This window comes from Ochotona princeps, chromosome 7 (genome assembly GCF_030435755.1).
Source record: "Ochotona princeps isolate mOchPri1 chromosome 7, mOchPri1.hap1, whole genome shotgun sequence".
NCBI classification, from domain to species: domain Eukaryota; kingdom Metazoa; phylum Chordata; class Mammalia; order Lagomorpha; family Ochotonidae; genus Ochotona; species Ochotona princeps.
The window spans coordinates 25,385,041-25,397,274 of NC_080838.1; the positions used below are offsets into that span (position 1 = coordinate 25,385,041).

General features: G+C 50.9%; 1 protein-coding gene across 8 annotated transcripts in view; it reads right to left on the minus strand.

Moving 5' to 3' along the window:
• JADE1 (jade family PHD finger 1) overlaps positions 1–12,234 on the minus strand; it is a 61,389-nt gene that overhangs the window by 19,428 nt on the left and 29,727 nt on the right. For 6 of the 8 annotated variants that reach the window (XM_058666855.1, XM_058666851.1, XM_004588157.3 and 3 more), the window contains exons 3-5: positions 7,684–7,769; positions 4,708–4,865; positions 2,314–2,501 (exon numbers count right to left, since the gene is read on the minus strand). In XM_058666855.1, coding sequence (XP_058522838.1) covers positions 2,314–2,501; positions 4,708–4,865; positions 7,684–7,769 — 432 coding nt within the window. The remainder of the gene's footprint in view (positions 1–2,313; positions 2,502–4,707; positions 4,866–7,683; positions 7,770–12,234) is intronic. The other 2 variants (XM_058666856.1, XM_058666850.1) reach the window with 1 other exon arrangement.

Genomic DNA, 12,234 nt, shown 5'->3' on the forward strand with positions numbered 1-12,234 from the left:
TGATAAAAAATATTTATACAGAATATGCCTCTCAGATCCTTCCACAAAGATGAACTGATCTCTAAGTTAATGAAAGGGAGGAGCTCTCCATTCAACAAAAGCAAAGGATGAACCTCAAAAGAACAGCATATTAAGAACAGCTAAGCAAGTTATTCAGTCATATTTGTTATACATAGCAACTACCATGCTAAGTGACTTCAAAACCATGACCAGGCGTCACGGTTTGGGTAGTTTTGAACAACGTTCCTTTCTTGGCACTGCAAAGTACTCTGAAGCCAGATTTGACTGACTGTACTTAAATGCTTAACTAGTTTATCCCTCCTCATCCCTGGAATTGTACCGAGTTGAGACGCAAAACTGATCAGACCTGTGAAAAGACTGAAACACAAGGACATGACTCAAGCCAAGCAGACAGCGTACTGTGAATCCGGTGAACTGCACTCTTAGGCAAGTATGATCAAAAATAGACTTCAAGTGGTTATTGTGGCTATAGCTGGTATTAGGGCAAGATTTTTGTTGTCTCCTTTGTGGATATTTTCTAAACCTCCTACACTGAAAATCCTCATGTGGAGAGGAAAAACAAGCTATAAAAGACCTACTCAAATAGGACACTCAAGTGGAAGGAAAACAACAGAAATGCCATTAGAGCCTCCAACAACTTGTTGTGCGTTATCATAAATTTTAAAACCAAATTGACTGAAATTTTTTTAAAAAATCTGAAGAACGCACCACGATGCTGTAATAATAAGCCCTAAACACATTCAAAAACAGCCCCCATCATCAACAATCAACCAGACGATGTCTCCACTGCCAGGCACATACCAGTGTCTTCTACAGCTCTGCAATGTCATGGGCTCTTCAAGTCACAACCACATGCTCAATAACCTTCATCCTAGTAACAGCTAAGACACGCGTGTGTTCAGATCATGCTATACAATCACAAATGGATCCTGCAGGAGTATTCAGAATTATCTGTCCATCTGACCGTTAGCCCAGTTTATAATAATTAAGCCATTCCCGGAAGCCCCAGGAGTGCTTGGGCAGAGTCCTTGGACTTGTCTGGGGACGCTCTGTCAGTCAAGTTACCCTTAGGGCTGCTGACGAAACAGAACTTTGTTGTTTCTGAAGCTGCATTACAGAATTCAGTTCCAAGAGAGCTCTGCAGAGCTGCAACGCAGAGATCGTGAAGAACAGTACCCCGGCCACCTGAAGCAAGGAAGGGGATCTACTTAGTCTGTCAAAATACTTCAGTAACCACAACAGCATTCCCGGCTGACCTAAGCTGTGGATCCCACGCACCAGCCGGCTGGAGTGTGTGACAGGACAAAGCATGTAACACAGCCTGGCCCTATGCTGGGCTCCGGGACAAAACAGTCTCTGACCTTCGGCATGGACCACCACCAAATAGCTCATGATTATTACGTACTAGAATGCAAACACAGCTCCTGCCACCACGCAAACATAAACTGTTCTTCACGGTCTTTGACACCGAGCCCCAGACCGGATGCAACAATCTGGATCCGGCTTGAGTTGTGTCTCCAGAGGTCTCCCACAGAAAGCCTGACTGGCGGGGTTCAGGGGGTTGGAGAAGCTATGAGGTTGCAGCTGGTGGGATGATGATGTCACAGGCTCCTCAGAAATGGATCACAAGGAGTGGTCTCAAGGCACCAGACTGTCCCTGCAGTGAGCCTGGCCCCTCCCTGCTCCTGTGTTTCCTGGTTCGTACACACGTCCCTTCCCTACACCTCCACTTGCCTTCCCGCTCCTCCACCAGCTGGCTGTCAGGATCCTGAGCCCAATACACCTCTTTTCTCTATGCATGATGCAATATCAGGTCTTCCGTGACAGCATCACAAAGGACAATGGATCTCACTATCTTGCTCCACACAGTCCTCAAGCAAACCCTTGGCTATCCTGACTGGTCAGAGCCGAGACCTCGGCCCATCGCCCCAGTCCCAACACCATGAGACACAGGTGACTGAGGTGCAGAAACTCCATCTCTTGCTACAGTACTAACAGCACCACATTGCATGGGGGGCACAGCAGGAAGCTACAACTCCCCTAGGCTTGTATTCTCCATGGTAAATCAGTGAGGGGCTTAGCCCAGAGCAGGGATAGGAAATGCACCCCGCCTATGAGAAAGGAGTTCTGCTGCCCGACTCCAGGTGAACAGCCCTCATCAGCCACCCACGAATTCTGAATCCCCATACAGCAACCCCTAGAGGACAAGCCATGTTGCAGAGAACCCACGAGGCGGAGACCAGGTGATGCTATGATGCGTCTCTCCCAGTTCATCAGGACAGTGGCACTCACCCATCTCCTTAAATTCTTCATTGGTCAGTTCCAGCCAGGCGGCGTCCATATCATTGAGGTCATAGCGACACACACTGTCAGCCAGCGTCCGGATATCAACATAGCCCAATTCTGGCGGCTCAGGCCCCGACGAGACAATGTACTTCTTGGGCCTGATAAACATAAGGGATTTCTCTTCAGACACCACCCTGGTTAACAAGAAAACAAGGCAGTCATGTTACTCATTCAGCCACCTAAGAGGAAGTTTTAGAAGGCTCTGGCTGCAGAACCCTTATCCAACCCTCCACCACAGGTCGCGACCAGGTTCATAGGAAACAGATAAACCCAAATGTCACTGTCCGAAAGAGTCCCAAAAAAACTCATCAGCCATCAAAGTCCCTGCCAAGAAAACAGATCTAAGTGAAAAATGCTGCCAAAGCTTCAGATGCAGTCTTCCTGGTGCAGGCTGCAACTTGGGATCCGCCCAGGGCATATTGGAGTGCCAGGGTCAAGTTCCCCTCTGCTTGTGATCCAGCTCACAGCTAACACACTCACCGGGAGGCGGCAGAGAGATGGCTCAGTCCTTGGACCCTGACACTCACATGAGAGGCTCACCGAGCTCCCAGGCCCTAGCTGTTGCAACCATTTGGGGGACCAAAGCTCTGTCTCTCTCCATGTCACTCTTTCATTTTTTAAAAAAAAGATTTTTATTGGAAAGGCGGATATACAGAGAGGAGGAGTAACAGAGAGGAATATTCTCCGTCCGATGGTTCACTCCCCAAGCGGCCAAAACGGCTGGAGCTGAGTCAATCCGAAGCCAGGAGTCAGGAGCTCCTCCAGGTCTCCCACACAGGTACAGGGTCCCAAGGCTTTGGGCCATCCTCGATTGCTTTCCCAGGCCACAAGCAGGGAGCTGGATGGGAAGCGGGGCCGCCAGGATTAGAACCGGCGCCCATAAAGGATCCCAATGCATGCAAGGCGAGGACCTTAACCACTACGCTATTGCGCCAGGCCCCGTCTTCCACTTTTAAAAGAACCAGCTTCCTAGGACACTGCCCAGACTGCCTACCACCATCTACTGACCGCAGCTACTCTGGTCTCCTGTTGACAAAAACACTGTCGCTTCTCCCTCGACTGGCCACCTGAGCTTACTGTCGCCACCACCCAGCAGCGGTAACACTAAAACGCCGAGGAATACTCTTGAGGGCCCGGGAAAAGCCGGCAACCAGACCTCTCACTTCCAAAAACGGCTACGTTTAAAACCTCTCTGCTGCGCCTGTACCCATTGGTCTAAGCTTTCCCACCTGCTTCTTCCGCCACCTTTCCTCCCGTTTTCCGCCACCCTTCTTCCCACATTTCTTCCCGTACTCTCTGCTTCATTCCCCAGTCTTCCTCCTCGTCGCCCCCCCAGTCTCGTCACCCCCCCAGTCTGTCTGTGTCGCCCCCCAGTCTTTCATTGTCGTCGTCTGTCCGTCAGTCCCCTGTCTGTCTTTTACCGGCTACTTTTATATCATTCTCCACCAATCACTTCTTCCCGTGGGTCCACCTGGTGCTGCGTGATAGGCCAGTAATCACAGCAAGTGCATTAGCCTATCCCTGTGACTTCCTGTTTACCTGCTGGCGAGACCAGCTCCACCTTCTGGCCCTGGGCCAGCCACCATCTTGCAACGGCCCCTAGCAATCCGGGAGCGGCTTCAGTACCCCGCTCCCCATAGCGTACACATCAGCACTGGGCCCCACTACGGTATACTCTCAGGTCTTCCAAAATGACAACAGACATAAATGATTGGGAGCCAACAGGGAAGTGACGTCCCCCTCAGCAATGGCTAGAGCTGGCTTCATAACGCAGTACCGACTGACAGTCTGACAGAGAAACCAGGAAGGATACACAACCCTCTCTCCCCAAAAGGCCCTAGCACACTGGGAAGGTCAGATGAGTCAGGAGGGTAGAAGTTGATCCTGGGGGCAGTCAGCCATGGAGCACCCTAAGGGATCATGCGGGAGAGAAGTGGTTTGTCTGGGAACCCAGAGTGCGTACCCCCAAGAGCAGCAGGCAGGCAAATCTAAGCACACCTGTCCTCCAGCAGTGCCACCCACCACCACGAGCGTGGGTACTTCACACTGCTGGCTGCCATGAGGCCGGATCCTAGTGTCCTGGGGTGCAGCAGTGTGTGAACCTGCCATTTCCTGCCTGAACCAGTCCCTGCTCTGTGTGGCTTGTCACCTGCTCTCCTCTCCAGCAGCAGCAAAAACCCCCACGATGGCTGCAGTGCCCAAAACCTATCCGCTTGGTGCAGGCAAGGGCTCTCTCCACCACATCTCTAACACTGCTCAGGACGTCACACTGTTTCATCGCCCGCTCCGTGCGTGGCTGTGGGGGCAGGAAGGTGAGGGCAGGTGCAGTGGCAACTTTACCTGGCCACAGGCTGAGGGATGGTTCCCGGGCTCACAGGCACTTGAACCCCTTTCTCCCACTCCTGCCTCCAGGGATCTGCCAACACATAGTACTCATCTGGGTTCAGCTGGTAGGAGTCATGCAACTTCATGGCGGTGATGAGGTCTGTTCTAAACACCTGGAAAGGGAGAGAAATGGAGACGGACACTTGATATTTGCATTTGGATCCACAGCTCGGGTAGCTGCAGGTAACCATGGAGCTACCATGTAGTGAGCTCACTGTATCCACCAAGAACAAGGCTGACCTATTATTACAGAAACCCCATGGCTGACACCCCTTTCCCCTCCCCCAGGCTGAGACAACATCTGCTAGCAGTGCCCTCACACTCTCAGTCAACAAGGCGGGTACGACAGCATCCGTAACACCAGAACAGAAGACACCTCGGCGGCCTCCTGCTTGTGAAACTTCTAAGGAACTTCATCAAGAAGGCTGTGGAAGATATGCACTTGCAAGGCCCTAGAAGGGGAGCGCTACTGCACTCAAGGGTATTCCTTGGGTGAATATTTAGAAATACAACTCTGCGAGTCCCATACATGTGAAAGCCAAACCCTTCTAGACTCACCAGGACCTCCAAGAGCACACTAAGGCTGCTCCCAGCCCGCCCCTGCCTCCTACAGCACCAGGCGGACAGTCAAGTGTCTCGTGAGGTCAAGGCCCAGACAGACCCACAAGTCTTGAGAAAAAAAAAAAAAAAAAAAAAACAGTGGGCCTCAGGGGTGCCAAGTCAAGGACAAACTCTGCAGGGACTGTTTGCTTTGCACGCCTTCATGGTGTAACTTTTTACCAAGAAAGCAGTGTTTTGGGGGAAAGAGGATGGGGAGGAGGGCCACAAGACCACCACCCCATTTGCTAAGAGACCTCCCCATTTCCTCACCCCGCCAAGGCACAGCCCTGCAGGCACCTGCTCCCCTGCAGACCCATGGGCCTGTGGCATTCACAGTCACCATGGCCTGCCATCCGGGCAGAGCAGGCACCACCTCCCACCAGGGTTGTGCAGCTGGTTCCCTCCCAAGCCCTGGCCTTGGCCCCCCTCCTGTCTGAGGGCTACATAAGGAAGAGCTGGCCTTGGCATGGGCGCCAGCCCAGAGTTGTATTTGGCACTCAGCGAGCCTGTATCCGTATGCTGCCCTCTCTTGTTTACACAAGTCACAATGCTGAAGTTTCCCTTCTCAGGACAGGGAGTTCTTTCTTGTGCTACAAAGCACAGTTCACATCATATGCCTGCTAATGGATCCATATTTGTTTTTCCTGGTGGCTTTTCAGGCAGTTGATCACTTTAGTAAGCTTCACCCTCATGAAGTCTGAGGGGGAGCGTCTGCATTTTAAAGAGGCGTTTCTCCAGGCTGCCCTTTTGAGCACCAGTGTTTCAGTCTGCACCCCAACTCCTTCTTTCTAAAGTCCCACTAATGAGCAAGAACCCGGCTGTGCTCCTTCCACAAAAACCCCCTCAGGTTCCCGGTAAGCCTGGAGCCCCTAAAGCAGGTGCCCAGGATGACGACTCCAGACCCCCAGTCCCAGGAAACATCTGTTAAAACCTAAGATGTGGCGCTACACCATTGAGAAACAGATCAAAGCAGACATTGTGCAAGTTAAAAACAAAAACACACACAAAAAAAAACAAAGATATCTGCTACAGAAGAAGATCAAACTGAAGCAATGAGATGAGAAAACACAGCCCACTAACACTTAGTTCAAAGACTGGTCAGGGCCTGGCACAGAAACCCTCAAACGAAGGGTGCAAGCTTCACAATCCGTGGCAGAGGTCAACACTGGCGCTCGGTGTGTGAGGTTGTTTTGAACACAGGGAAATCTACCTGGGTTGGGACAAGGCCAGCTGGGGTCTGTGCTCCTCAAGCCTCCCTGTGGCTTGGTGCAGGCACCAGAAGTGGGGCTCCAATGCCACTGCTGCGAACCAACTCATACCCCGTAAGCAGAGTGTCCCCTGCCCTGTAGGGCTGCGCTGACGGCTAGCCTGTCGGTGCAAGGGAAGCCTTGGTGTATGCGGCTAGGGACACAGCACCAGGAATCAAACACACAGTGAGGAGCGGCACACACTCCATGACTGTGGGAAAGAAAGTGACAGAGCACTCCCAGCTCAGACAGACAAAACCCAAGGCCCAGCCAGGCACCCACCCAAGGACCTAATCTACTGCTGAAGTGGCCCCTGCGGTGGCTTCCTATGCCTCTAAAGGATGCTCACCTACCCTTTGTAGAACATGGAATTCCACGGGGGGAGTACTCCCCATTACAACAGTGCCCGTTCCCTCTCCCCCCCACCAGACCTGCCCATCTCAGGAAACACCAAAGGGTGGGCTTCAGAGTCACCTTACTCCGAGCATCACTCCCATAGGCTGCTCACGTGAAACCATACCCAGCTAAATCCCTTTCTGTGCCTTCCACCCTCAGGGTCCAGCAAAGGTTTTCAGGGAAAACAGCTCTCACGAGGGGCCGAGTCCCAGCAGAGAAAAACGCAGCTCCACGCAATGTTAAAGAAGGAACTGCAGGATGCGGGGGGAGCAGGGGAAAGCAACAGTGAAGGAGGGGAAAACATCTAAAGTACAATCCCTAAAACAAAACTCTCAAATCTAAACCAGGTGGTGCCAGAGAAGCCACAAGGTTGTGGCCAAAACCAATTGGAGGCTGGCAGCAGATGAACCCGCTGCTCTCCCTGGCCAAGGAAGAGCTGCTGGGAGCCGGTGAAGACGCACCCAGACAGCAACGAACAAATGTGATTCATGACGACGGCCAACACTTTCAGAGCTAAGTACTTTGTCAGCCTGCGTTTTCAGCTCCCAAGACTCCAGCAGGCCAACACCTGCAGGGTCATCCTCGCCTCGCAGACATGGAAAGGTGGTAGGCAGCCAGGGGTGTGCGGGCAGCACAGACCCCTCACACCCGCACATGCCACGCAGCCAGCCTAGCACCCAGGCAGTACCTCCGACGGCTTGCGATCTTCATTTCTCGAGCAGGAGCTTCTCCTGTGCTGGGATCGGGAGTTCTGGGACCAGGTAGTTGACAGGCCTGAAGGAACAGAGATCCAAACAGGAAACATTACAAAGGGCACGCGCCACATGCCCCTCCGTGTTCCACAAATCATCAGGGCTCACCTGGGCACTACAGCAGCAGATGGCCTGCACCACTCCCCACAGGTGCCCAAACTAGGCCCCTACACAAAGCTGAACGTTCATGAGCCCAATGCAGGCCAGCACTCTGGGGTACAGGGATGCCATGTCCCAGGCTCAGCACATGGAAGGGGACAGAACTCAGAACCTCATGCAGGTGGCATCCCCCCGGGAAGGACCACACTACTGCAAGCACTCAAAGTTTCACACTGTCAAATGCAAAGTGGAAAGAAAGCACCTTCCTGGGGTTTCTGACGTCTAACACTAGCATCAGAACATTAAAAAGGAGCTGACTCCACACATACACAGCATTTGCTGATCTTTGGGGTTAACACTGTGGTCAGCTACTGCCTCTAAATCCAACATCCTATATGACCACTGGTCCAAGTCCCAGCTTCTCCACTTCCAACTCGGCTCCCCGCTAATGCACCTGGGAAAGCAGTGGTAGATGGCTCAAGAGCTGTGGCCCCTGCACCCGTGTGAGGGACTTAAATGGGATTTAAAGTTCCTGGCTTTAGTCTGGTTCAGCCCTGGCTGCTATGGCCCTCTGGGGAGTGAGCCAGCAGATGAAAATCTGTCTCTCCATCTTTCCATCAAAAATCTCTAAATAAATTTTAGAAAGAGGGAGGGAGAGAAAGAAAAACAGGTACCTCATGCCTATAGCAGAAGTTCAATGGCCATATAACCTTTCAACTTGCCTATGAAATGCTTCTTCCATGAAAATTCCGATTGGTGTAGCTCTAACCTTTCTTCCCAAGCTGCTCTTAATCGACACTGAACTCTCCTAACTGCCGAGCCCAAGCTCCTGCCTCCACCCTGCGTGATGTGCTGACACCCAGCGTCCCCATTCTGTAGCTACAAACACTGTGCTTCTCCCACACTCGATCTTCTTGTTCCAAATGCTCTCCCTGGGGAGTGCCCACCCACATCCACAGGTCTAAGCTGGCTCACCCAGGAGGAGATGACAGAGCCACAACCCTGGATTAAACCTCCCTCCCATGCTCCAGCTCCAGTCCCATCTTCACACTGGACACCAGCTAAGGTGGTCTGAGATCTGTCACCTCAGCATTATACAAAACCAAGCTCAGGTTCATCCTGCATGCTTTTCCTCCCACATCCCTACCTTGATGAGTGTTACCACCTCTCACTCAGGACAGATATGGTCAGAGGCCAAGACGGAGCAATTCAACCTCCCACCGCCTCCTGCTAGTGCCTTGCAGGGCCGCCTTCTCACGGGTAGCCCGCTGCTGCGCTCACAACCACCTGCAGCACATGCCCAAGTGCCTAATGACGCACCTGGGCTTCCCAGCTGCAACAATCACTAGCCAGCAATGAACAACGCGCCCCCCCCAATAGACATAAAGCCACAAATATACGGAAACTAAACCACTTGTCAATCTAAGGAGGATACTCTTCTCTCTGCAGACTCCAATGACAGGATCACAGCACCCCAAGAGTGACTTGGGGGACACTGAGGGACAGATCCCACAGACATGCAGGGATGATCCCCAACACCAGGGACCTGCCTCGCCTCCCAGACAGGAAGACAACGGCCACACTGCCAGGGCTGAGGCCGGCCACGGGGACATTGCCTGGCTGGCTGCTGTCATGTTAGCAATTCAGGCTCCCTCCAAGTGACCTCTGGCACTTTGGCAAATCTTTCCAGAAATTCTTTTAAAGCAGCAAAACTGTGCCTCTTTATACTCCAGATGTAACAACAACCAAATAAACTATACTTGCATGCTGAGCAAAAGATCCTGGGCACATTAGGGTGGACCCGGCCTACAGGAGTCATTCCTAGAAAAGCAGAAGTCATGTGGAGACCCTGGGGGTGAGGGCGGCTGGGGAGTTGCTAGCACCTTCACAGCTAACATCTCTCACACCTGCTGGTCCCAGAGGCCTCAAAGAAGCAAGTCGGCAAAGCACACATGGCAAAGGTTCCAACGGACAAGGGGCAGGGTGAAGAGGGAAGAGCTCCTTCACCCTCAACTACCACAGAAATGGTGACAAGTGGTTAGGAATGCAGCTAAAAGATTGACAAAGAACTAACAGGAGGCACGGGAGCAGAGTCGAGAGCCAAATGCTTTGAGAGTTAAGGCAGAAACAGTAAGTTTGTCTGTGCTTGAGTTGTGCAACCCTCTCATCTCCACTCAGGGATCTGGCAGCAGCTCCCTTCCCTGCCCCCACATAGGAAGCTTCAGTTTGGCTGACAAAGAATACCGCCCCCCCTGGCAATTTTTCCTAGGACTGTTTATATAAATCTGAAAAACTAATGTATTGCTTTGCTTTCAAGAAGTTACCAAGAGGCACAGCTGGGACACCACCACTTAGGGTGCCTACATCCCACACCGGGGTACCTGGTTTGAGTCCAGGTTCCTCAGCTTCTGATCCAGCTTCCCACCAACATACCTCAGAAGCAAGCAGGTGACAGTCCTGCTTTAGCATGGCCCAGCCATGGCGGAAAGCTGGGGAGGGAACGAGACGCGAGATCTTTCTCTCTCCCTGCCTGCCTCTCTATCTCAGTGTCTCTGTCTGTCAAACAGAAAGTGAAAATTTAAAAATAAAATTTTTAAAATCCAAAAATCGTGCATATTTAGCATCCAACTAGTATTAAAAAAGAGAAACAAATCTATCTAAAAATAGTCTATCCCATTTCCTCTTAACTTACTTAGTGTTGATATATTATAGGAAGAAAAGAAAAATACTAAGTTCAATTTACAGAAAAGAAACTTCAAAGAGACTAAAATTATCGCTAACATAAGAAGCATTTTTGGCAGCTTATTTACTAAAGCCAAACCCAAGTGGGCACTGTGGCACGGTGAGCTGGACTGCCACTTGAGTGCATGTATCCCACACTACTGAAGAGTCCATCCAAGTCCCAGCTACTCCACTTCCCAGCCAGCTCCCTGCTAATGAGCCTGAGGAGCAGCCAACAACCCTAGTGTGTGAGTCCCTGACTCCCAAGTACAAGGTCCAGACGGAGTCCTGGCTTCCAGCTAGGCCCAAGCACATTTACTGGAAATGTCTTAGAGATAAACCATGAAAATCGCTCTCTAAAAATAAACAGACAGACAATTGGCTGGCACTGTGGTACAACATGTAAAGCTGCCACCTGCAGTACCAGCATCTCATATGGGCACCAGTTCAAGTCCTAGCTGCTCTGCTTTTAATCCAGCTCCCTGTCAATGCGTCTGGGAAAAGTAACATCTGGTGGTGCAAGTACTTAGGCCCCTGAAGCCACGAGGGACAGCCAGAGGAAGCTCCTGGCTCTGGACAAGCCTAGCCCTGACTATGGCCACCATCTATGGAGTGAACCAGCAGATGGAATGTGTCCCTCTCTCTCTCCCTGTCCCCTCTGCTAACTCTTCCTCTCAAATAATAAAATGTATTAAAAAAAAAAAGCCAGAAACAAACTACAGATCCAGACTGTGTCACAACGAAGTAACATACACCCATACAGTGAAATGCTATCACTTAGTACTTTAAAAAAAAAAGGAATGAGCTGCTAACACATGCAATGTAGATAAACATGTTTAGTCAAAGAAGCCAGACTCCCATCCCCTCCCAAAATGTATCCTGTTATGCCATTTACACAGAATTCTGTAAAATGCGAACTAATCCATAGTGACAGAAAGTTAATCCATGATTGGGGAAAAGGAACAAGCAAGGATTATCTGGATTTGGATGATGTCGTGGATGTAGCCATGTCAAAACATATCAAAATGTACACTTAACGCATGAAGCTAACTGTATATCATTAACCCTCAATAAAGGAACTCCATACATGGAGACCATCGTCGGGGCTAGGCTTGTCCAGAGCCAGGAGCTTCCTCTGAGCTATCACCATTAACAGTAAACAGCAATATCACGGATTATCTCAACAATACCTACTGAGTCAGGTGGGGATTCAGAAGCAAGGGGCGGGAGGGACCAGCAACGGCTCTGCGCACCACCCCTTTCTTTGCTGCTGTGACTAACTCCACGTCATGTGGCCACATCGACTGTATGAGACAGACCTCACAACACACACGACGGCCAAGTCAGTGCTGGACCAGCAGTTTCTCAAGAACTACTTCACTCTAAATGCACCGTATCTGCGCAAGCAGCCATAGACTCAAAACTGTTTCATTCTCACTGCACCCTCACCATCAGAACTAGGCTCCCTCAACATACTTCAAAGGCAGAAGAATAAAGTAAAAGTAACTCTCATTTCTTCTTTTTTTTAAGATTTTTTTTTTTAATTTGAAAGGCAGGTAATACAGAGAAGGTGAGACAGAGAAAAAGATTTTTTTGTCTGATGGTACACTCCCCAAGTGGTCACATTGGCTGAGTTGAGCTGATCCAAAGCCAAGAGCCAGGAGCTT